At 43.4% G+C, this 26,062-nt stretch overlaps 1 protein-coding gene across 2 annotated transcripts in view; it reads left to right on the forward strand.

The window, feature by feature from the left end:
• PDE1C (phosphodiesterase 1C) overlaps window positions 1-26,062 on the forward strand; it is a 422,458-nt gene that overhangs the window by 360,416 nt on the left and 35,980 nt on the right. Inside the window, exon 20 of one of the 2 annotated variants that reach the window (XM_065628628.1) lies at window positions 15,349-15,414. In XM_065628628.1, coding sequence (XP_065484700.1) covers window positions 15,349-15,414 — 66 coding nt within the window. Of the gene's footprint in view, window positions 1-6,917; window positions 7,213-15,348; window positions 15,415-26,062 lie in introns of those variants that run through there. The other variant, XM_065628629.1, reaches the window with a different exon arrangement.

Here is a 26,062-nt window from a genome sequence, read left to right on the forward strand (position 1 = left end):
TCAGTCCAGTGACAATGAGGCCTCTTTTTCCCCCTGCAATGCTTAGCCCTGAAGGAGAAACAAGATCATGTCCAAAAGGAATGACCGAAGGGGAGGAAGAATATGAAATGGCTCCTCAAAAGCGGTCGGTGACCTTTAACTTTCATCTTATCCCTTCCCCATGGAACAGCTAGCTTCCAATTTGAGCATACCAGCTATAGGTATCTTACCAGATCGGGACTCTGACAGGTAGTTTAAGTAGAAGCATTACAAAAGAAGAAATCCAACACCCAACTGTATGGGAATCCAAATGTAAAGACTGCACTCTGCAAACTGCCAGCTGGGTGCTTGGTGGCTACCTTGAATGCCCTTGGTGTTGTGTGCCAGACCTGCTGCCTGGTCACACCCTGGGGGCAGAGGCAAAGGGACATCAGTCCCCTTGGGCTGCCCAGTCTGCAGTTCTGTACTGTTCAGTCCACAAAAGCTGGACAAAGAGAAGAGACAGTCAATTTACAGCTTAGTTTTCTGAAACTCATGCCCTAATAGTAATCTTTACCACTTAATGCCATTCACTGGTCCATTGCTCAGCAATTCATTCTTCTGTCTGCTTTTAAACTGCTGCTTTGCTATTCTTAATATAAAAACTTGGAACCTGGAGGCAACAAAAAATGTAGAAGAAGAAAACCAGCAAGTGATATTATTTGAAAAGTGCTATTTAGAATCTGGCAAAAGTATTAAGGAATTTAAGTAATTCAAAACAATTGATTGTAAAAAACTGAAGAGGCACTGAAAAAACTCCAAATGAGAATTTTTGCTTTGAAATGCTGTTTCGTTTTTAGCCAGCTTTAACTGGTAAAATGGTAAAAATAAAAGTTTTGTTTGAGTTAAGTGGAAAGTTCAGCTGATCTTTCATTTCTTCTCCAACCCCCTCCAACCAAAAAAACCCCACTCCCCAGTAATTGTTTTTGTCATGCGAGAGAGAAAGCAATGTCTGACCCAGAGCTAAGCATTGTCCTAATTTTTCAGCTTAGTCACTCAATCAAAGAACCAGTTATTTGCCCAGTGCTAATTACAAAATTCTGATTCATGTATTTAGCTGAAAACTTTGTTAGCTTTGATTGTCCTTTTGCCTGTGGCAGCCCATCCCTTTTGTTCCTTGAAACGCACTGGAGTTTTCATTTCCATCCACGATGGAACAGCTCATTATGAAAACAGTGATCGAGCTTTTACGTCAAACATGTTCAGAGCTTTGAATTATGTTTGATTATCAAATATGGAATAAATTTTCACACTTATTCCTGTAGGTCGCTTTGCATAATAAGTGTCTAATTTCTTTCATACGTGCTTTACTCAGGAAACTCAAAAGTTATTTGGTGTAACCAAACTTTTGCCAATGTATTCATTGTGTTTTTCTCTGCTGTTACCTATTTCTATAATGTAGTGGTAAGCAAACAACATATATTAAAACAAAGCTAATATCTTTCTTCCATCACTGATGTGATCTCAGGTCAAGTGTAATGCAAGCTGCCAAGCAAACATAAAACAACATCAATGTGAACAGGACTAGAAATTGACATCATGAAAGATTTAGGGATAATTATGTGCCAAAACTCAAAAATCAGAATACCTTCTATGCTAATTTCATTTTTCCTCCTAGCAAAATGAATGTTAAGCACCTGGGTCATCTCCTAGATTAGAATGATGATTGTTAAATTCAGTTACAAAACAAGTATTCAAAACTCTTTTCCAACAGCATTTATTCTTGTTTTCCCTTGCTTTAAACAGGATGCAGGCACTTTTGACTAACATTCTGTTTTCTTTGGAAAAAATAATCACTCTGAAATTTCTCATCCATTAAAAAGACAACGGAGATGAATTAACTTGCATCACCTATTTCTTCTTTATTTCACTGATCTTCTGAACTTTGTTTCTTAGGCTTCATTTATCTCTGGTGCAATGGAAACAAGAGAATAGCATAAATATGCCGAATTCATTTCTTCATGGTCTTAATTTTCTTTGAAAAGGCTTTCCGAATGACTTTAATAGGAGACAGGATCATTCAGCGCTGAGAACTGAGCACTGACCTTTTTGACATCTTCATTTTGTTCTGAGCACTAGGAGTAGCTTTAACAGTACTTTTCAGATAGGGACGTGTACAACTGAGCACACTTTACACTCAGGGGAGACAAGAAATACTTCAGCTTTTGGGCATAAGCTTAGAAAATTAAGGGGTCAATCCTGCAAGATGCTGAGTGAGTCCACAAAAGGAATTAAAAGTCGCAGATTTAGTGATCTGCCCTACTAGCTGCGAATACTTCTGTCATTTGTAGTAGGACAGATAACTACCTTTTGGATTATGGGTTGTCTGTGACACATTTATGCAGACTATTATTTCCCCTCATTGTGCACTACATCATTAGTAATAGTTTTATGATATCAGTTGCCATACAACAGTTTGTCATTTCTGTTGTCATTTCATCCAGTGTCTGGATGGAGCAGTGTGCTGGGGGAGAGCAGAGTTTGGCATAGTCTTATGCTGAAAAGCCTGGGCTCTGAGTAAGTGAGGGTAAAGCCTACTTTAAAACATCAAGTCAGCTTTCCTGGGAACACACGAACCACCATGTGGGTCGGACCAAAAGTCCCTTACTCTCCATCACCTCCCTGACAGCATTTCATTGCAGAGTTCTTAATGAACAAAGAACAAAACCAGAGCAATGCCTCCCCTCTACACCTTTCTCTCTTACGGAGAGCCAAGGCAGAGGTCAAATCTCTGACTCAAATAGCCTCTGATAGATTTTTCTTCCATTGCTTTGCCTAATTATCTTTAGAGGTCTGGTACTCTTTTATGTGCTGGGCACTCAGGCAACACAATTCTAAAGTTACTTAGGCATTATGTGAAAAATCACATCTTTTTATGGGTTTCAAATTTACTGCTTGATAGTTTTATTTGATAACCCCCTTCTTGGACTATGAGAAGCAATGAGTAATCGTTCCCTATTCACATTCTTAGAACTACTCAGAACTTCATTTGCCTTTTATTAGATTCTCCCTGCAAATCTCCCTTTTCAGGCTAAAGAGCCATAGTGTGCAGAAATTTTATGTATTCAACTTTCCTTCACATGGAACCCTTTTGATATCTGGTGTTTTTGTTAGTACGTAACACTTACAGTCTATGTTACACACATTGTTATTGGGATGTGACAAGAGATTCCAATTTTAATAGTAGTGAGAAAACCTGTAGGATTCACTTCCCCCTTCCTAAATTTTCAAGAATAAAATATACAAATTACAAAAATGTTCATTTTAATGTAACTGTATGCTGATTTTTTTTTGGTTGATATATTTATCATGTTACATCATAAACGCATGAAAAGGCATCACCATAAGGAACTCAATGGAGGGATGTGCTGAATGAATATGGTTAACTGAGGCTCTCTTTTTTTGCTTTTTCTGTGCATTAAAACTCTAACTCAAAAATATCTTGGGCTAGTATTACCTCAAGGGCAATGTTATTTGGTGGTATGGTAAGAGTTCTCCCATCCTGTTTGAGTCCTTATGCAGCATGCTAAGATGATGAGATTTGTTCATGCTAAGCCCTACTTTTTCACAAGTGAACTGCAAGGTTACCACAATGAAGAAAGAAAATCCAAGTGTGTAATCTTGGATAACTGTGGTTTCATCTTGCACTTCATTCATGATTAAGTATGGTTTTAATACTGAAGGAATTAATATTTGAGCAGAGGCAGCAAGGACCATGCAATAACCTCACAAACGCTTTCATCAACAGGGACTACCAAGCAAGCTAAGTAGTTTGTAGAAAAACCCCTGCCCATGAAATCCTTATTCCACATCACACTGTCCTGCAGTCTGCATTCAACATTTATTTTTTAGGAGAAAAAAATAGCAGAGTTTTCTTTCAAATGCAATTTGAAAACTGTGGGGCTCAGTCTTGTCCTGACAGCCTGGCCCAGCACTAGAGGCGATGGGGAGGTATCCTGAGCCCTCTCTGGGCAGCGCTGTGCTTTTGGCGGCTGGGCAGGAAGGAGTGGAGGGAACAGCCAGATGTTTGGCTGGAGCAGCAGAGCTGGACACCTTCCGAAGTGGTGCTGGGAGAGGCCAGATCTCCACTTCCAGCTGGTACAACCGGCATCACGCCTGTGATTTACGCTCGGTCAGGAGCGTGAGTCATTACAGAACAGGTGTGGTTCTTGGGTCAATCTAAAATCTCACCTCGGTTTAAGTGCTTCTGGGGGTCTGTTCCTGTTCTCCAACTGAGTAGCAGATTGTGAAAGTTTACATTAGACAGGCGTAATAAATGCCAACTGTTAAAACGGGTAGTTCTTTTAAGACCTTGGACTCCAAAGCATTTCTTTTATCACAAAAAGAGAGGCAAATATGTGAGATTAATCACTGATTGTGCAAAACTGACAGCCATCTTCCTTGCTGTACGGATACAGTCATTCACTGAGTAATTCTGTGTGAGGGAAAAGACAAAACACAGTGTATTTTCACTTCAGTTAGTCAGACTGTATAGTAACATAGTAAATATATACATTCATAGTCCAGTGAGCACAAGTTAAAAATGCCTTAGTGTAAACTACAAGCTGATAGCAGAAGTGGACTTACTAATCTCCGTGCAGTGGGTGCAGTTATCACCTGAAGATCTGTAGAAGTCAGTGGTATTTGCATTGGTGATCAAGGAGAGGGCCAATACTCAACCTTGACAAACAATATAAACTCGTCAGCAACACTGAAGGACTGAGATGTGCATTCAGATGAGGCTATTTTAGATAATGAAATTCAATATATGCCAAGTGAACTACTTAAAGTCTTCCCGTGTACCAAGCACTGCATATTCATTCTTTTTCCCCTTTCAATTACCTCTGCTGATACGTACTAATATTTGCACTGGATCTATTGTGCTGAAATGAGAAAGAGGCTGAATCACTTCCAAGGTTAAGGTAGTTGTAGGTAACCTACAATGTTTTGAAAGGGAAATTCGGCTAGGAAACTGACACATCTGCTCCACCAAATAGAAAAACAATTTAAAGCAAATGCTGTACTGGAATGTTCTCACTGGAGCTGATGATGTGGGTGACAGCAGCAAAAAGCATTATATGACTCCGTTCTCAACAGGGAACTTTTGGAGTCTGGAAAAAACATTGCATTTTCCCTTGTTGCATTAATGGGGATGGGAGGAGTTAAAAGTCTTGTGAGTATGGATGCCATAGGAGAGGAAGAGCATGTTGGATGGTGTTTCAAGCTCTCTTTCAGATTCCTGTTGTGATTCAGGAAAACATTTAAGAGATTCAAAAATAATTACTGCTCAAATATGTCATTTAGTCCATGTGTCCCAAATGATTACCTTTCCTTCTGGGTCAGTCTTTTGTCTTTAAAATGTGGCTGATGGTACATCTCACAGGATTGTTATGATCCTGTTAATGGCAGTAAATCAGGCTGAACTTTTTAGAGGAGAGACATCAAAGAAGAGTAGTATTGTCATTATGGCTGTTACTATTGCCTGTTGTAGATCATGCTGTAGGTACTGCTGGGAATGTGACTATTCAGTCTGAATATACCAAATGAAATGCTGAAAGCCTAATTCTTTACAACAGGGTCTTAGAATTACATCAATGAGCAAGATATTGTACTAGCAACTTACAGGGGACCATCCTGAAAGGAAAAGTCCTCTTGCTAGCTATACAGTAGAAGAAAACAATACCAACTCACTAATAGATCTGTGCCAGTGGGTACATTCATCAGAGATAATGCAATATAGCAGCAAAGCCTTTGATCTTTGTTTTGCCAGTCCTTTATTTCGTTTGCCCAAATATTACTTAAAACAACATCAACAACAACAACAATATGTTATCGAAGGCAAAAGGAACTGATTTTCTGAAAGGGACCTAAAGAGATTCTAATGTAATCACATCTTCTGAGGCATGCCCGGCCTTACAAATAAATTCATCTCTCCTTGAGATCAACCTTCTTGGTTGAGAGACCCTTTCAAATGCACTTTCAAACAATGCTGACATAAGCGTTGTTAGAATAATAGTAGCTAAGCAGAGTGCCAGGCCTATTCAGATAACTGGTTTGGACAGCCAATATAGAGCAGAATATTCCTATTCCTGTTTGAAGCTTTTTCTAGAGGAGGGTTGGTTAGGGTGTCCCCTTTTGTTAGAAGGTGTCCTCTTTCACTAGAAATAAAGAAAAAGGCTTGTCGTGTACATTTCTTCCTCAAGGAGATCTGTTCATTGTGAAGATTCACTTGTGATTTAACTATATAGAAAATGGTTATGTTTGTATATTCAGGATAATATTAGTCAAATTTGGCCTAATTTTGAGGCCAAGGAATTATAAATATTTGACAGAGGAGTCAAACAGATTGTAAAAGGCACATATTTTTTTAGATCTCAGGCACCTTCCCATACCTAAGGCTACGCTTTTTATTGCAAGCTCTTTGGGAGAAATGGGCTTATAAAATACAGTACTCTTTCATGTTTGGGCATTTTCTTCACCTCAAACCACATGTACATCATTGTTGCTTCCAGGAGCAAAAAGTTGCTGGTGAGCAAGGGTGATCAGAGAGCCCTACAGCATAGAAACCCAATGGGATTTTTTAATCTAAGCATGCTGGATTCTCTTACATGGTACCATCGATACCAAGGGTTGAATTCCCACTGGATTAGTCAGAGAGCAATGGATTTCACTTTGCGTAGGATACGCAATATTTCCAGTCAAGCCAGTAAGAGGTGTTGCGTTGCTGTGCCTCACCTTGCAGCCTTTCAACAGTTAAGCAAAGCTGCACTGCTTGAAGGAAATTAGGCTGTCTAAACTGATACCCTTCTTTTTCTTTCCCAGATTACCTGGCCTTGGACAAAGGGGAGAAAGGCAGCATTTGACGCTTTTCTTTTTCTTTTTCTTTTTCTTTTTTCCAGATACAGAAGAGTAAAAATATATATAAAAAAGAGACTGCAAATTTCTTTCATCATTTTAGCTGAGCTTCTTCATTCCTGTTCTCCTCCTCCTTCCACAAAGACCGGTTTCTGGGGAAGGCGTTAAACAACTTTCAAAGCACTCCTCCTCCCACTGGCTACTTCACAGCTAATGACTCTGGGTTCTAGGATGGGGGTCTTGGGTTTTTGAGTCAGTTTTATTTTTGTTTGTTTGTTCGTGTATGTGTGCATTTTTTGTTGTTTTGGGAAGTTTTTTGTTAAAAAAAAAAAAAACAAGTGGTGATTTCCTGATGCAAATGGTTCCATTTTTCTAGACAGGTCAAGCAAATAGATGACGGTTATCTTCAAAAGCCAGTATTGCCTTTTGCTATGCCTCAGCTTATGAAACCAACATTAGGATGATGTAAAATAACATTAAAAAAAAAAAAAAAAAAAGGAAAAAAAGAAAGAAGAAAACGTTACTTCACTTTTACTCTTTTTCTTTTCCCCAAGAGCCATTTCCAGTTGCTGGTAGACAGAATTTGTCATCAGTTTTACCCTTGCCGTAGAAGATTTTGTTAATTAGAATGGTGAATTCGTAGAGTCATTTGACCATTTGTTAGGATTTTGTGTCTTTCCCAGATGATGCAATGATAGCAAAATGTTTTTGTTTCTAAACAGCAGGCAGACTCACTCAACCCTTGATTTTGTTCTGTTTTTGCAATTAATAATAGAAAAGGAATAATCAATGAAAGGGATACTTCCTTAGGGCAGATTTTGTTGTCAGTCTCTGAGAGCATATACTAAGGTACTGCTTGACGTGCCTGCCTTAACTTGAGATGACAGATAATGAGCTGTTTCCCACATTTGTTCATGGTCACTGCTCTTTGTATGACCTGATGATCTAAGAGAAGCAAGGCAACAGGGAATCACACGGATCGATTCTTACTTTCCTCTCAGTGTGGTCTTTCTTTCATCACTGACTGAATGGACAGGCCACAGAAAGGGAAAAGTCTTGCTGGAGAAATATGGACAGACAAAACCAAAATGAAAAAGTGTGTCCTAAATACACTGCCGGAGTCGGTGGATAGAACTGTCTCATCCAGTGGGGTTAGACACATGGAAAGTAGCCATCATTGTGGCCCATTTTAAAGAAGAAATGTTAAAAAACTGTCAGGCCTTGATTGAGGAAGGTATCTGTGTATAAGAAATGCCAAACATGTACGTAAGTGCTTTTCTGGCTTGAGATCTTCGTAGGGATCCAGTCTGTGGAAATCAAGACACGTACATACACATAAAACTGTTTTTTGCCTAAGCCCTTCTTGTTCAGGATGAGGTTTTGCTGTGTTAGTAGTATATGTATTTTAGACGGAATCAGACTGCTGTCATGGCTCTTTGCTGTGTAGAGAACATGCAAAACATTGTCTTAGGAAGGTAAATCTTTGGTGTTTCCGTTTCGTGTTGAAAAGCACAGGACTTTACCACCAGCCTATATTAGAGCTTGGGTCTCTGTTCCTGTTTAAACTGTGCATGTACAGGGACAAGCTTCCTGCGGCACTAGCAAAAATCACAGCAGTGAGCTCAGCCTAAATCCACATTTAAATGTGAATACCTTCTCACTCAGGAGTGTTTGTATCTGGGATTTTGATTATTGAGGCTAGAGACATTTTGAGTTCTTTTTTTTTGGACACTAGATTTTGAGTTTGTTCAAAGCCAGAGATTTAGATTAGGTTCGTGCTGTGAAAAGGTTGCACTTCAATCACATGTTTTCAGAAGGAAGAAGTACAAAAATAACTTTTGCAGTTCTTAGAACTCAAACTTGGCTACACTGAACCAGCTCATTTAAATAAAATAAATATAAGGGCACGTAGTGTTCCTGTTCGTGAGCTCATGGTTCAATGGCAGCTGGTTCAATGGTTCAATGGGTAGATTTTCTGAGGAATTGGGGGTGCTGGGAGGACATTGGCCCTGCATTCAGCACTGAGCACACTCCATGTTGTGTGACAGGCAGAGGGCTGTGTCACCACATTGCACTTTCCTACCTGCCCTTTCGCCCCCTCCATCAGCATTCAGCCTCGATAAGAGTGGTAGGATATGACTTCCAGCTCTGGCCAGGCTCTTTGAAGGCACAATGATGAAACATCAATACTGCAGAACTAAATACCGCAGTGGTGACTCAGTCCCTGCTTAGTCAGAGTTCTCCCTGAAGTCAGGGGGAACATACTCTTACAGAGCATTTGGTCAGAGTGGCAGGATGATTTAGTCAATATTTTTTATGTTACCATTATCTAATGTACAATGACTAAAGATGCCTTAGATTATGCACAATAGAATAATATTAATTAAAAAAGACACTAAGTATTTTTCTTCTTCTATTTCTGATACATATTTTCTTTCTTTCTGGGAGGGACTTCTTTCAGACAGTGAAGCCAGACTGCTTAATTCATGGCTGGTCAGTTCTTGTTTCTCATGCACTGGCACAAAGGTGTGAAATCAGACTGGAAAATGTTTTTTCCTCGATTGTTACTCACCACCAGCAGGAGCTAGTAAGGGAAGTGGTAGATTTGCCATCTCTTGGGGACTGCAGATCAGAGCTGCCATTCTGGAAGGGATGCTATAGGCAAAGTTACTGATCTCAGCACACAGGCATGCAGCAAAATGTTTTGCAATATACAGGCAGTCGGAGCTAGCTCTAACATTCTCCCGCTCTTTTAAAATAATTTGAAGAAGACACAGTGGATTAATAGCATTTTTTTAGAATTTTTTGTTGTCACATAAAAAAAAAATCCCTGTGAAATCTATTAGCTCGGAAATACATAAAGTGAAATCTAGAAACTGAAATCCTACAAAGAGACTAGGCCAGATGAAAGCATCTCTTGTGGGTTCCCCTCCCAGGATCACACCTAAATTCCCCTACTCTGCCCCCCACCTCCCTGGAACACTGCAGCATTGTGCTAGTGCATTGTGAGCCAAGGAATGGTATGTTTAGACACCTCCCAGTTAAACTAGAGATCAGCCACTGTGCAATTGTGTAAAAAAAATAATAAAAATTTAAAAAAAAATACAGAACTGCTTTCTCTTATTTTATTCTGCGAAAGGAAGGAAACAAAAACAAAAAGTGGAAAAGGATTAGGTGTTCATTAGCTAATGGCCTGTATTTATAAAGAGTGAGAAAGGATTTCTGGTTTTACATCCCTACCTAACTTTCCCCAGATGTATAGAAATTATCTTTTTAGATGCCTTTCTTTTCTGTCCTCAGTAAGACGATACAAGCAATGAATAACCCAGAAATTCTGCAAATATAGGACCCATACCATTGGCCTCATGCTGGCATTCTGCAGAATTATTTGGGAGCGCCCATCAGTAGACACAAAGGGGTCTTCTGGTGCCAGAGTGCTGCTCACGGAGAGTGGCACAGGCTGGGAAGCCGTGCGATAAAGACGGCGTTCTTCTGCCTCTGTGCAGGGCCTGCTGGTGTCCTCAGAAAACTCTGACTTGCTGGAAGAGCACCAGGCGCCTTCTGCTTCCCAGAAACTCTTAGGTCGCTTGAGAGGGAGAATCCAGGCACTTTACCCCCTGAAAATAGGAAGGGATACCATAGGAAGTATCCTTATCAATGTTCTTTCATTTATCTGGGACTGGTGTTCAGGGAATTAGCAGACCTTTAACTCATGGTGACCTAGTGGTTGACCTCCTGGACATACTATCGTTTAAAAAAAATAAATAATAATAAAAAAAGCCAGCAATATGTTTTTATAGAATCAGTGAATCAGAATAATTTGGGTTGGAAGGGACCTTCAAAGGTCATCTAATCCAACCCCCCTGCAATGAGCAGGGACATCTTCAACTAGATCAGGTTGCTCAGAGCCCCGTCCAGCCTGACCTGGAATGTCTCCAAGAATGGGGCATCTACCACCTCTCTGGGCAACCTGGGCCAGTGTTTTACCACCCTCATTGTATTCTGTTCATTGTTTAAATGACTCAAAGAGTGACAGTTTTCTGGGCTGCACTCAGTTATTTGAACTGTGAGTTTCTGTGACAACAAGCAAGAAGGGTTCAGGCATGTGAAAGAAGGGATTTGTTTGTTTTTTTTTTTTTTAATGTAAAAACCTGTGATGCACCCTCTCAAAATGCTTAAGTCAACCAGCTTTCCTTACAAACTGCACAATACTATTTTTCAGAGTTACATGGTCAGATTTTTATGTTTAAGTATAAAAAGGGGATGGATGTCATTAATGTTTTCCATGTTTGAGAAAAAATATAAGATGCCAGAAGGCAGATTTTTTTTTCTGATGATAAAATAGGCGGTAGATTAAAAAAAAGAAATTTTGCAGTTGTAGACTGAAAACATATTTCAGAGTAGTCAATCTAGTGCAACTGATGCTTGTCTAAAAGTGCAGCCTTTTGTATAGCTGCAGCTGGTGTAAACACACTGTGTATTAATACAGTAGGATGTCTGGCATGAGAATTAATCTGGAATTTGGGAGTCTTATTCCTGATGAGTGAATGAAGGAGGCAAATTCCTTTTTCTCCATGTTTCATTTTTTGAGCATAAATTTTGTGGTTGGAAAGACTTTTCCAAAGTGTAGTTGGTTATACCAGACAAGAATGGAATATGGTGGTGTTTTTTCAAACTACCCTTTGAATATACAAATGTTTGCATATGTACTTACAAAGTTTTGCAAGCTCAGTCTGGAAGCAAAAATATTTAAAATTTGATGGCTGGTAGTGCTGTGCTGCTTGGTAATCGGAAGATCCATGAGCTCACCGAGCTAAAGGCAGATATTAATACTTCTGCTGTTAGTCCTTGCAAATTCTATGGTGGGTCCTAAGCACGGCTTTTAATTAAAAAGCACAATAATCTAGTCAAATTATAAATGATGGAACCTTAAAAGGACAGTGCTTTTTTTGCTTCAACTAGAATAAACTAGTCTATCTCCAGGAACTTGTGAGATGGTCTTAAGTATTTCTTATTTGGCCCTTTTTCCTCTCATTCTGTTTTATAATACTGAAACCCATCATCCTCTGATGATCTATGCCATATGATAGCCATATATACTCAGCAAATGACAGCATAATCAAGTCTTTTATTCTTTTTTTTTCTTTTTTTTTTTTTTTTAAATCAATCACCTCACCCAATCAATAAAAACAAGAGAACGATCCTGTGCTTTCCCATGTGTTGAACCAGTGCTGATCTCAGAGCTGTGCTGGCGTGGTATCTGAACATCAGCGCTCAAAAGCAGGCACGTCCTGGCTGAAGTTGAGCAGGAGCCCTGTGGCACCGACCTGATGCAAATCGCTCAGAGAAGCTGGCATCAGTGCTGGCCAGATAGAAAGGAGGAAAAAAAACCCATTCTTTCACATTTTAAGACATAAATTTAGCTTCCTCCAAAGCAGATACTGAGGTTTTTCCCACTTGCATTACCCACATCATCATCCCTCTGCTCCTACAGGCAGACAAGTCTGCAGCCCCAGACAACCCTTCCTCTGTCTGTGATGGAAGCAGGAGCAGGGTGGTTGGCCACTGCCAATACCGTTGTTTTCTGTTGAAATGAAAAGCTGTCTATACATTTCCTCTTCTGAGACTGCCCTGGCATTGCTACAATGCGATGTCCGTTTTGAGCCCTAGCAAGCACAGAGGGTTCTGATCTGTACCCAAGCAGGACCAGGACACATGCCTATCTCTGAGGCATCAGCTCTCTCTTCTCTGGTGACTTGACCTCCACGCAGAAGAAAATGGAGCTGCTTCCAGGCAAGCTGGCTGAATACCTGAAGCTCAGTTTTAGCAAATTTATTTACCCTCATGCCTAAGCTCAAGACAGGACTCACTCACAACCCTCACAGCAGAGTCTTGGCATTTTGTATTCTTTTGATTCTTCTAAGTGCATGTGTATCAACTGTTGTGTACTTGTAACACTCCAGTTTCAGAAACTATCCAGTGGTAGGAGGATTATACGTAATCTTGTTGTCTCTGCAGGTCATCATAGGAGTGCATCTATCAAACAAAATTAGTTACGGCCATTGGGGTTTTCTAGTGATGAAAACTAGCAGTAGAATGACAGAGTGAGCATTTTCCTTTTCTTCTTGCTTGGATGATATTTTTATACACTTTTATATGCAATTTTTTTAAATATTTGCTATTTTTATTGTAGGGTTCTGGTTGGGTTTTTACCAGACCTTCTGGTTGTCTACAGGCCCAGATTCTCACAGGAATATTTCCCTTTTCTCCTCCCTGTTCTTCCCCAGTAGACAAAAGCCATTGCATTTGCACCATCAGCTTAGAACAAAGTAGCACCTCAGGCCTGGTCACTCTTCAGTTGCACTGAAATCGAAGGAAGTTGCATGCAAAGTCCTGCTGGTCCCACCGCAGTGTCTGGGACCAAAGATCAAATAACCGAAACATGTACAACCAATGACACGCAGGGCGATCTGTGTAAAGCCAATGCATCAAGGTGACGCTGCCTTCCTTTGCTGTGGGAGGAGCTGCTTCCACCACAATGTGTTTAAATAAGACTATCTATCTCTCCTAGTTCTGATGATGCTACTTCTTGTAGGCACTTCAGAGTCATACCCTAGTGCACTGAGTACCTTCAGCAGGCAGGAAGGGTGGACTTCGTGGCTTATCTATGACAGTAGATTTCACTGCTCTTGTGGTTAACCCTGCAGTGACAGGTCCTAAATAAAGTGAAGAAACATCAAACCTATTGGTAGGAAGGACAAGGGGAAATTAACCAAATTCAAGGATCTTGGTCATGTAAAATAACCTTCTCTCAGCTGGCTTTCTGCAGGGAATTCCATGTATGAAGTTGAATATAAACTTTAGAGTATTTTTGTGGTTGCAGAACTGATTGTGGAGATGTCTTTCTTGAACTGAACTAAAATGGACAACAGGCATCTGTTCTCTAACATTTTTCAAGGAAGAAAGAGGCAGGCTGTTAACACTATTTTGCAGCAGGGGATAGAAGACAGGTTACAATCCACGCTGAAAGTAGAACTCATTGCTAGTTTGCTCCTGGGACTGGGTGGGTAAGGTAATGAAAAAAAGATCTATTGGGTTTGTTATAAGGAAAAAAAAATGCAAACCACAAATGAATGATACCATGTAATGCCAAGTATTCTCAACTGTTCTGAGAATGATTTTAAACAATATGTATTGTTAGTTCCTTACTTCAAAGAAGAGGCTCGTGGTCTCTAAATGTATAAAACATTTTTCAACATTCCAGTTTTCCTGTAACTGAGTCCATGTATGTTCATCCTATTACCAAATAAAAACAACAAGGTCTCTGCTCTATTTGAATTAAAGTTGCAGAAGGGTTCATTTTATTCCGATACTTTCTACATGTGATCCAGGCATGGCACTTGCCATTTGTTTTCCAGCATCCAGGTCCCTGTAGAGTACTAGTAAGAATCAACTCTTTTTTTCTTTAAGCATAGTGAGAACATTGCTTGGGCAGCAGTCAGTGCTCATCACTTGCCCCTGTGAGGAGGAGTTAGTGGTATTACCTAATTTGTACAGTCAGGGAACCTGAGATAAGGAATTCAAATAGCTTATTCAAGGACCCCAAGGTAAATCTCTACCCGTTTGGGGAGTAGGCATGTCAGCCTTACCTTTCCCTTTCCCCCTGGCTTTGTGAATTCCCTTTTTCCTGAAATTCCAGTTTTAATTCACTCCTTTCCTTTCTGGGGGGGTTCACTGGTGTTGATTTCCTGAAGAACATGCAATGTGCTTGCTGCTGTACCTGCTTGTATTCTTACACCTTATCCGCTCGGTTGGAGTCTGCATGTACCTCCAGTCCAGTGCTAGTGGAGATGACACCAATCTGCCAATTCCTGTTAGATATTGAGGGTGTTGATGTAGTTGCCTGTGATCTTCAAATACAAAATACTAACTACCACAAAAGCAAGAAGGGAGAAAATATGGTTTGGAGAAGACATCCAATGATTTGAGTGACTCACCTCCACTTGCAAGTACAGTATCAGAGTCTTTTCTCCGGTGCATATAGCTGGTGACATAAATATCCAGAGCCATTACCAACCGGTGGTTCCCAACATGTTGCAGCCGCTTGCTGAACTGCCACAGAAGTGAGGTAAGTGCCGCAGCGGGGAATAAAACTGGCAGTTGCCAGTTTGGTGCGGACTTTAGCTGAAGGGAAAGCTGTCTCAGATCTGGCAGCAGTTCATAGGTCCAAAACTTAAGAACATGAAACTTGCGGAATCAATAACTCAGGTGCCTCCACCCAAACCCAGTAGGTGACAAAAAGAAGAGATGTTTGATGTCGACTCCTATAGATGGAAAGGTCCCCAGAAGTGCGGCTACTTTCCCAGTAGAAGACAGCAAACACCTTGGGGTGGTGGCAGCATTATAGAAAGTATTTTCATGGCTGGTGGGACTACTGTTCATCCATCTCTGCTCAGACTACCCTTTTTTTTAAAGGTCCGGCACGACGTTCAGCTGACTTAGCAGGCTCGGGTTCCTCAGCAAACCACCTTACATTGCCAGGTCAGTCAGTATCACCTCAAAGTTGCAGATATGCACAGCTTTAGAAGTAGGCACTGACAGTGCCCACTGTTTGGGAGTTGAACATAAACAGATGACTTCTTCTCCAGGTATGGCACAACTTTTGCACATGACATGAAAAAAGGTGAACCCGTTAATGGGGATTGAACAAATTATGTTATGGTTTTAATTGTCTGTGCTGCATTTCACGTTTTTTAAACAAATACTTTATGTTTTGTAGCTTGCATTTGATTGGCAAATTAATTTGGGCTTTACCACATGGACATAGGTGCTGAAAGGAAAAAGCGAGGCTATTCTGTGCACCCAAGCACAGCTTTTTTTGTGCCCTACTCATCTACCAAATCCTGCTGTCTCTTTCACCATAACAATCTTCTTAATCCCATCATCTTTGTCCCACAAATCTGTCAGAAGAAAAGGAGGAAAATATGAAGAAGTTGGACAAATAATGAAGTAGTGTGAAGAAGATGCTATCTTGCATGTGCATATAAAAGGGCATTCATACATGTATAATGCACAGTAGGTGAAAGAGTAAGTCTGCAGGAAGACAATGAGAAATAACCAAGAAAAAAACAAAACAAAACAAACTTCAAGCAAAGTACATTACAAGTTTTACTACAGATGTTTTCATCAGTGGCTGCTGTGCCAATAGACAGGGTATAGTGTGGCTCCATCTGCAGATGCCAATGTGCAGTAGCATGTTTCTGTGCTGTTTCATTTCTCCAAGCTGTTCATGGCGTGATGCTTTTTCGCAGCCACCACCTCAGCAGATTGTTTCCCTGGGCACAGCTGCAGCCACCGCTTGGGTGTAAGTAAGGAACAGAATGAGCAGGAGTGTGAGAGAATTCAAAACACTTTATTCCCTTATTAATTTAATATGCTCCATGCGTTACTGTACGGCTTGCGAACAAGAACGGACAATCACTGAAAGTAAAATTTAAACCTCTGAGCGGCATGCTTACGTGAGGACTCTCAGATATCTAACTCAAAACATTTTTTAGATAGAAAGCACGGAACAGCAGGTATCATAAATATCTTAACTTCTGAAGCTTCTCGTCATTGGCAGTTACGATAAGTATTATCTGTATGTATTGCCTGTTTCTCATACAGTCCCAGCAATTGCTAAATTCTTGTATTTATATTCGTAGGAGAGGCTACTACTTTGGATGTCTTCACCCAGGATTTTCTAGCAGGTGGCATTTAGAGGTCTTCCTCTTCAGAGAGATTCAGGAGAGGTCTTGATTTTTGGAGAAAGAAAAAAGTTTTGTTTTAAGGAAAAATTCTTGAATGAAACATTCAAGTCACACTACAGCCATAACACTCATCTAATATAAACAACTCTAATTTCACAACTAGCTCACTTTTTATAAATTTTGACGTGCATAAAATGTTCCCGTGTTTATATTTAAAGAGCAGTGCTTACACAGGGTATTTCATCCATTTCTACAAGGCACCACTTTTAAACCATCAATCCATTAATACGTACCTGCAAACAACAGATCCCAAATCCCTTCTTATGTGTGATCCTTCTTCTGAACCTGGAGACCACCTTTCTACTAAAATAAGGAATAGAAATGCAGAAGATGGAGTTTTGGCATCACCTCCAGTTACAGTCCCTTCATTATTGCTGAATGGCTAAATCTTGCTCAAATCCTTTTTCTGCACCCCAAATTTCTCACCTGTATCGGAATTATAAAATTTACGCCCATTTTGAACAATCCAATCTGGGGATCTGTTAACTGTTAGGATTAGAAAAAAGCCAGTCCAGCCTTACTTCCAGCAGCACTACTGCCTGTGACCATGTCCCGTTCAATTACACGAAGGTGCCTTCTCTGTGGCACTCAGGGCAATGACTCGCTGTGTTTTGACTTTCTCTTCCTTAGACAGCTCCCGCCTCAGTGGCTGTTTGGGCACCGATGGCTTTGGGGACTCAGCGGGTTTTCTCTCTTTGGCTGTTTCACACTGGGACCTTCCTACCCGTGCCCTCTGACCGGGGCTTCCACAGCAAACTGTTTGCTGAGCTACAGTTTGCAAATCAGCCTTTCCCATGCAGCTATTGATATAGGTATGTGATGGGGAGGAGGTAATAGTGCAATATTCTTTAGGTATGGAGCCCTCAGGGCTTGGTCAGGGCTTGTCATGCATGACTCAAGGCATAACAAAGCAGAATTCTCTTCTCTTCGCTTCGCTTCGTTTCCCTTCCCTTCCCTTCCCTTCTCCTTCTCCTTCTCCTTCTCCTTCTCCTTCTCCTTCTGCTTCTCCTTCTCCTTCTCTTTCTCTTCTATTTCTCTTCTCTTCCATTCTCCTCTCCTCTCCGCTCCCCTCTCGTCCCGCCCTTCCCTTCCCTTCCCTTCCCTTCCCTTCCCTTCCCTTCCCTTCCCTTCCCTTCCCTTCCCTTCCCTTCCCTTCCCTTCCCTTCCCTTCCCTTCCCTTCCCTTCCCTTCCCTTCCCTTCCCTTCCCTTCCCTTCCCTTCCCTTCCCTTCCCTTCCCTTCCCTTCCCTTCCCTTCCCTTCCCTTCCCTTCCCTTCCCCTTTCAAAGACACATAACACAATGGATACAAGTCTTTACTTTTATTTTATTTATTTTTTTTAAATTTTATTTTATTTTATTTTTTTATTTTGTTGCTGTCGTTGTTAATTTATTAATTTACTTTGTTTTATGTTATTTCATGTTATGTTATTTCATGTCATTTTTTTTCCCTTTCTGATTCTCTTTCTGAGCCAATGCTCAGAAGCATTAACACAAGGCCATGTGTAGCCAGGAGCAGGCTGATGCATTCTTCAGTTTAGCTTGAAAAAACATCCCTTGCAGGCTGGCAAAGGCGAGTCCCAGAGCTGCAGAGAGCAGCAGCAGGAATAGAGGCCAAGCTTTCCCTGGTTCCTGAAGAGGGAGAACGTTGAGAATGAGGCGCGGGACTGACCATGCCCCAAAGAAGAAGAAGTAGAAGAAGAAGAGGTGTGTGGTACCGTGGGATCTTTTCCAGAGCGTGGCACGTAGCGATGACGAGCAGACTTTTTGCCTTCCACAACTTGTTTTGCTGCTGTGCTTCTTGGCCAGGAATGCCCGAGAAGCGCTGTCGTCCCTGCCAGGCGCTTGTGTGTCCCGCAGGGAGAGCTGACAAGCGGCAGCTGGGGATGGCGCAGGCAGGCTGGAGGCCTTCCAAGCAGGGGCTGTTTTGGTGGAGGTTTTTGGTTTTGGTAGCTTGGTTGAGGTTGTTGAGGTGGTTTGAGGTGGTTTGTTTGAGGCAGGTTCTTTGAGGGTGGTTGTGAGAGGCCGTTTGTTGAAGGCTGGTGAGTTTCGGTTGCTTGATGTAGGTGATTTTGGGTTGAAGTTGTTTTGCGTTGGTCGTTTTAGGTGGGGTATCCCAAGTTGTTTTTGTTGAGGTTGTTTTCAGTAGTTTGTTTGGGGTTGGTTGAGGTCATTTGTTTGAGGTGGTTTAGATGATTTTCTGTTGGGTGGTTTAGGTTGGTTATTTTCGGCTGTTTCGGTTTGTTTCTGTTTTGTTTCAGTAGGCAGTTTAGGCAGGTTGGGGGATGTGTGTGTTTTCAGGTAGATTTGGTTTCCATCGTTGAGGTCGCTTGAAGGGTTTGTGTTGAGGTTGGTTGAGGTTGTTTGGTTGAGGTTGGTTTAGTTGTTTTTAGGTAGGTTGGGTGAGGTGATTTGATTTGGGTAGGCTGTTTGAGGTTGTTTAGGTGTTTTCCGGTGGTTTAGGTCGAATAGGCCGTTTAGTTTGGTTTTTTTGGTAGGTTTGGTTTTGGTTGTTTGGTGTTGGAGGTTTTTTGGATGATTTGGTTGAGGTTGGTTGAGGTTGTTTGGGTTGTTGGAGGTTAGTTGTTTTCAGTTGTTTTGTGCTGTATGAGGTTGGTTGTGTGTTTGTAGGTGGTGTGTTTCTCAGAGGCCTGAGGTTGTTTAAGCTTGGTTCTTTGAGGTCATTGAAGGTGGTTTGTTTTTGGTTTAGGTTGTTTGCTTGAGGTTGAGTTAGGTTGGTTCGGGCAGTATGTTGCAGATTGTTGAAGGTTCTTTTGAGGTTGCTCATGGCCGGTTGTTTTAAGATTTTGAAGGTTTTTGTTTCCAGTGGTTTAAGGTTGGTTTAGATTAGTTGTTGTATGTTGTTTTGTTTTAGGTAGGCTGTTCTAGCTAGGTTTAGGGCCACCATCGTGGAGCATGAGCAGCAGGCTCCCAGCCCAAATGGCCCAAAGAAGCCGTGGCGAGGGGCCGTGCTCAACGCTGCAGAGGAAGGCAAAAAACCCCCGCAGACACTTGGTGTCCCACATGGGGGGAAAAAAAAGCCTTCCTCCCCCCAGCTGCAGGGCACGAGAGGCCATCTTCCTGGTGCTTGAGCAGCAGGCAGGAACCGAGCCAAAAGGGCCCAGAGGAGCTCTGAAACGTGGTCATGCTCAATGCTGCAGAGGAAGGCAAAAAACCCCCGGGGACCAGTGCCAATCTGCCCCGGGGGAAAAAATTCCTTCCTGACCCCAGTGCTGGCGATCGGCTGTTCCCTGAGCATGTGAGCCAGACCTGGCTCCTTGTCCCACAGGCTGCTCGCGCCTCCCAGGACCTGCCCAAGCCCTATCCTCCCTTGAGCTGGAGCCATCTCGGGGACTTGCCAGAGTGCCCAAATGCCTCTGAGCTGATGGACCTTGGGGGCAAGAATCCTCCCTGTGCCTGTCAGGACACCAGTGGGTGTTCCAAAGCACTGCAACCCCTTGCAACCCCTCTACCTGCTGTTTCTTACGGCTCCTGAGCCTGGCTCCGCAGGGGATGAGGATGGTGAGCTCTGCAGTGCTCCTCCAGAAGGAATTCCCTTGGTCTTGCCACTGCTATCCAGCAGTGCAAGTGGATTTTCATCCATTAGCTGAGCTTGGAAGGTGGCCCTGCCAGCAGATTGTCTTGCAGTGGAGAACCTCCAGCAGCCTCATGCAAGGTCTTCCTCCCTCAGCCCCTGCCCCGTGATTCCAGCAGCTCCTCAAGTGCTTCCCCTGGGATGTGTTGGGGCTGCCCCCGGGCCAGCTCTGGCACTGAACACGGGAGGCTGCTCCTTTTGATGCTGCCCGGGGCATTGTGACCGCTGCGTTGCCGGGTGCTGGCATTGTGACATGGGGGTGACAGAGCCACACGTGTGCAGCCCCGCCCGCCCCCCCTCCGCCCAGCAGCCTTTGGAGGAAGCCTTTGGGCTGCTGGCCCCAAATCAGTCCCTGTACCTACAAGACACGGGGAGTCATCAAGCAAATCGTGTCCCTTTTTTGCAAAAATACAGTGTGGATTTGTTGCCAGTCCAGCCTTACTTCCAGTAGCGCTACTGCCTGTGACCATGTCCCGTTCAATTACACGAAGGTGCCTTCTCTGTGGCACTCAGGGCAATGACTCGCTGTGTTTTGACTTTCTCTTCCTTAGACAGCTCCCGCCTCAGTGGCTGTTTGGGCACCGATGGCTTTGGGGACTCAGCGGGTTTTCTCTCTTTGGCTGTTTCACACTGGGACCTTCCTACCCGTGCCCTCTGACCGGGGCTTCCACAGCAAACTGCTTGCTGAGCTACAGTTTGCAAACCAGCCTTTCCCGTGCAGCTATTGATATAGGTATGTGATGGGGAGGAGGTAATAGTGCAATATTCTTTAGGTATGGAGCCCTCAGGGCTAGGTCAGGGCTTGACATGCATGACTCCAGGCATAACAAAGCAGAATTCTCTCCTCTTCTCTCTTCTCTTCTCTTCTCTTCTCTTCTCTTCTCTTCTCTTCTCTTCTCTTCTCTTCTCTTCTCTTCTCTTCTCTTCTCTTCTCTTCTCTTCTCTTCTCTCCTCTTCTCTTCTCTCCTCTCCTCTTCTCTTCTCTCCTCTTCTCTTCTCTTCTCTTCTTCTCTTCTCTTCCCTTTTCTCTTCTCCTCTTCTCTCCTCTTCTCTTCTCTTCTCTTTTCTTCTCTCTCTTCTCTTCTCTTCTCTTCTCTTCTCTTTTCTTCTCTTCTCTTCTCCTCTCTTCTCTTCTCTTCTCTTCTCTTCTCTTCTCTTCTCTTCTCTTCTCTTCTCTTCTCTTCTCTTCTCTTCTCTTCTCTTCTCTTCTCTTCTCTCTTACTCTTACTCTTCTATTTCCCTTCCCTTCCCTTCCTTTCCCTTCCCTTCCCTTCCCTTCCCTTCCCTTCCCTTCCCTTCCCTTCCCTTCCCTTCCCTTCCCTTCCCTTCCCTTCCCTTCCCTTCCCTTCCCTTCCCTTCCCTTCCCTTCCCTTCCCTTCCCTTCCCTTCCCTTCCCTTCCCTTCCCTTCCCTTCCCTTCCCTTCCCTTCCCTTCCCCTTTCAAAGCCACATAACACAATGGATACAAGTCTTTTATTTTATTTTATTTTATTTTATTTTATTTTATTTTATTTTATTTGTTTTATTTTATTTTATTTTACTTTATTTTATTTTTTTATTTTGTTGCTGTTGTTGTTAATTTATTAATTTACTTTGTTTTATGTTATTTCATGTTTTGTTATTTCATGTCATTTTTTTTCCCTTTCTGATTCTCTTTCTGAGCCAATGCTCAGAAGCATTAACACAAGCCCGTGTGTAGCCAGGAGCAGGCTGATGCATTCTTCAGTTTAGCTTGAAAAAACATCCCTTGCAGGCTGGCAAAGGCGAGTCCCAGAGCTGCAGAGAGCAGCAGCAGGAATAGAGGCCAAGCTTTCCCTGGTTCCTGAAGAGGGAGAACGTTGAGAATGAGGCGCGGGACTGACCATGCCCCAAAGAAGAAGAAGTAGAAGAAGAAGAGGTGTGTGGTACCGTGGGATCTTTTCCAGAGCGTGGCACGTAGCGATGACGAGCAGACTTTTTGCCTTCCACAACTTGTTTTGCTGCTGTGCTTCTTGGCCAGGAATGCCCGAGAAGCGCTGTCGTCCCTGCCAGGCGCTTGTGTGTCCCGCAGGGAGAGCTGACAAGCGGCAGCTGGGGATGGCGCAGGCAGGCTGGAGGCCTTCCAAGCAGGGGCTGTTTTGGTGGAGGTTTTTGGTTTTGGTAGCTTGGTTGAGGTTGTTGAGGTGGTTTGAGGTGGTTTGTTTGAGGCAGGTTCTTTGAGGGTGGTTGTGAGAGGCCGTTTGTTGAAGGCTGGTGAGTTTCGGTTGCTTGATGTAGGTGATTTTGGGTTGAAGTTGTTTTGCGTTGGTCGTTTTAGGTGGGGTATCCCAAGTTGTTTTTGTTGAGGTTGTTTTCAGTAGTTTGTTTGGGGTTGGTTGAGGTCATTTGTTTGAGGTGGTTTAGATGATTTTCTGTTGGGTGGTTTAGGTTGGTTATTTTCGGCTGTTTCGGTTTGTTTCTGTTTTGTTTCAGTAGGCAGTTTAGGCAGGTTGGGGGATGTGTGTGTTTTCAGGTAGATTTGGTTTCCATCGTTGAGGTCGCTTGAAGGGTTTGTGTTGAGGTTGGTTGAGGTTGTTTGGTTGAGGTTGGTTTAGTTGTTTTTAGGTAGGTTGGGTGAGGTGATTTGATTTGGGTAGGCTGTTTGAGGTTGTTTAGGTGTTTTCCGGTGGTTTAGGTCGAATAGGCCGTTTAGTTTGGTTTTTTTGGTAGGTTTGGTTTTGGTTGTTTGGTGTTGGAGGTTTTTTGGATGATTTGGTTGAGGTTGGTTGAGGTTGTTTGGGTTGTTGGAGGTTAGTTGTTTTCAGTTGTTTTGTGCTGTATGAGGTTGGTTGTGTGTTTGTAGGTGGTGTGTTTCTCAGAGGCCTGAGGTTGTTTAAGCTCGGTTCTTTGAGGTCATTGAAGGTGGTTTGTTTTTGGTTTAGGTTGTTTGCTTGAGGTTGAGTTAGGTTGGTTCGGGCAGTATGTTGCAGATTGTTGAAGGTTCTTTTGAGGTTGCTCATGGCCGGTTGTTTTAAGATTTTGAAGGTTTTTGTTTCCAGTGGTTTAAGGTTGGTTTAGATTAGTTGTTGTATGTTGTTTTGTTTTAGGTAGGCTGTTCTAGCTAGGTTTAGGGCCACCATCGTGGAGCATGAGCAGCAGGCTCCCAGCCCAAATGGCCCAAAGAAGCCGTGGCGAGGGGCCGTGCTCAACGCTGCAGAGGAAGGCAAAAAACCCCCGCAGACACTTGGTGTCCCACATGGGGGGAAAAAAAAGCCTTCCTCCCCCCAGCTGCAGGGCACGAGAGGCCATCTTCCTGGTGCTTGAGCAGCAGGCAGGAACCGAGCCAAAAGGGCCCAGAGGAGCTCTGAAACGTGGTCATGCTCAATGCTGCAGAGGAAGGCAAAAAACCCCCGGGGACCAGTGCCAATCTGCCCCGGGGGAAAAAATTCCTTCCTGACCCCAGTGCTGGCGATCGGCTGTTCCCTGAGCATGTGAGCCAGACCTGGCTCCTTGTCCCACAGGCTGCTCGCGCCTCCCAGGACCTGCCCAAGCCCTATCCTCCCTTGAGCTGGAGCCATCTCGGGGACTTGCCAGAGTGCCCAAATGCCTCTGAGCTGATGGACCTTGGGGGCAAGAATCCTCCCTGTGCCTGTCAGGACACCAGTGGGTGTTCCAAAGCACTGCAACCCCTTGCAACCCCTCTACCTGCTGTTTCTTACGGCTCCTGAGCCTGGCTCCGCAGGGGATGAGGATGGTGAGCTCTGCAGTGCTCCTCCAGAAGGAATTCCCTTGGTCTTGCCACTGCTATCCAGCAGTGCAAGTGGATTTTCATCCATTAGCTGAGCTTGGAAGGTGGCCCTGCCAGCAGATTGTCTTGCAGTGGAGAACCTCCAGCAGCCTCATGCAAGGTCTTCCTCCCTCAGCCCCTGCCCCGTGATTCCAGCAGCTCCTCAAGTGCTTCCCCTGGGATGTGTTGGGGCTGCCCCCGGGCCAGCTCTGGCACTGAACACGGGAGGCTGCTCCTTTTGATGCTGCCCGGGGCATTGTGACCGCTGCGTTGCCGGGTGCTGGCATTGTGACATGGGGGTGACAGAGCCACACGTGTGCAGCCCCGCCCGCCCCCCCTCCGCCCAGCAGCCTTTGGAGGAAGCCTTTGGGCTGCTGGCCCCAAATCAGTCCCTGTACCTACAAGACACGGGGAGTCATCAAGCAAATCGTGTCCCTTTTTTGCAAAAATACAGTGTGGATTTGTTGCCAGTCCAGCCTTACTTCCAGTAGCGCTACTGCCTGTGACCATGTCCCGTTCAATTACACGAAGGTGCCTTCTCTGTGGCACTCCAGGGCAATGACTCGCTGTGTTTTGACTTTCTCTTCCTTAGACAGCTCCCGCCTCAGTGGCTGTTTGGGTACCGATGGCTTTGGGGACTCAGCGGGTTTTCTCTCTTTGGCTGTTTCACACTGGGACCTTCCTACCCGTGCCCTCTGACCGGGGCTTCCACAGCAAACTGCTTGCTGAGCTACAGTTTGCAAACCAGCCTTTCCCGTGCAGCTATTGATATAGGTATGTGATGGGGAGGAGGTAATAGTGCAATATTCTTTAGGTATGGAGCCCTCAGGGCTAGGTCAGGGCTTGACATGCATGACTCCAGGCATAACAAAGCAGAATTCTCTCCTCTTCTCTCTTCTCTTCTCTTCTCTTCTTCTCTCTTCTCTTTCTCTTCTCTTTCTCTTCTCTTCTCTTCTCTTCTCTTCTCTTCTCTTTCTCTTCTCTTCTCTTCTCTTCTCTCCTCTCTCTTCTTCTCTCTTCTCTTCTCTTCTCTCCTCTTCTCTTCTCTTCTCTTCTCTCTTCTCTTCTCTTCCCTTTTCTCTTCTCCTCTTCTCTCCTCTTCTCTTCTCTTCTCTTTTCTTCTCTCTCTTCTCTTCTCTTCTCTTCTCTTTTCTTCTCTTCTCTTCCTCCTCTCTTCTCTTCTCTTCTCTTCTCTTCTCTTCTCTTCTCTTCTCTTCTTCTCTTCTCTTCTCTTCTCTTTCTCTCTCCTTCTCTCTCTTACTCTTACTCTTCTATTTCCCTTCCCTTCCCTTCCTTTCCCTTCCCTTCCCTTCCCTTCCCTTCCCTTCCCCTTCCCTTCCCTTCCCTTCCCTTCCCTTCCCTTCCCTTCCCTTCCCTTCCCTTCCCTTCCCTTCCCTTCCTTCCCTTCCCCTTCCCTTCCCTTCCCTTCCCTCCCTTCCCTTCCCCTTTCCAAAGCCACATAACACAATGGATACAAGTCTTTTATTTTATTTTATTTTATTTTATTTTATTTTATTTTATTTGTTTTATTTTATTTTATTTTACTTTATTTTATTTTTTTATTTGTTGCTGTTGTTGTTAATTTATTAATTTACTTTGTTTTATGTTATTTCATGTTTTGTTATTTCATGTCATTTTTTTTCCCTTTCTGATTCTCTTTCTGAGCCAATGCTCAGAAGCATTAACACAAGCCCGTGTGTAGCCCAGGAGCAGGCTGATGCATTCTTCAGTTTAGCTTGAAAAACATCCCTTGCAGGCTGGCAAAGGCGAGTCCCAGAGCTGCAGAGAGCAGCAGCGGAATAGAGGCCAAGCTTTCCCTGGTTCCTGAAGAGGGAGAACGTTGAGAATGAGGCGCGGGACTGACCATGCCCCAAAGAAGAAGAAGTAGAAGAAGAAGAGGTGTGTGGTACCGTGGGATCTTTTCCAGAGCGTGGCACGTAGCGATGACGAGCAGACTTTTTGCCTTCCACAACTTGTTTTGCTGCTGTGCTTCTTGGCCAGGAATGCCCGAGAAGCGCTGTCGTCCCTGCCAGGCGCTTGTGTG

The sequence above is a fragment of the Caloenas nicobarica genome, chromosome 2, assembly GCF_036013445.1.
Source record: "Caloenas nicobarica isolate bCalNic1 chromosome 2, bCalNic1.hap1, whole genome shotgun sequence".
Taxonomy (NCBI): Eukaryota; Metazoa; Chordata; class Aves; order Columbiformes; family Columbidae; genus Caloenas; species Caloenas nicobarica.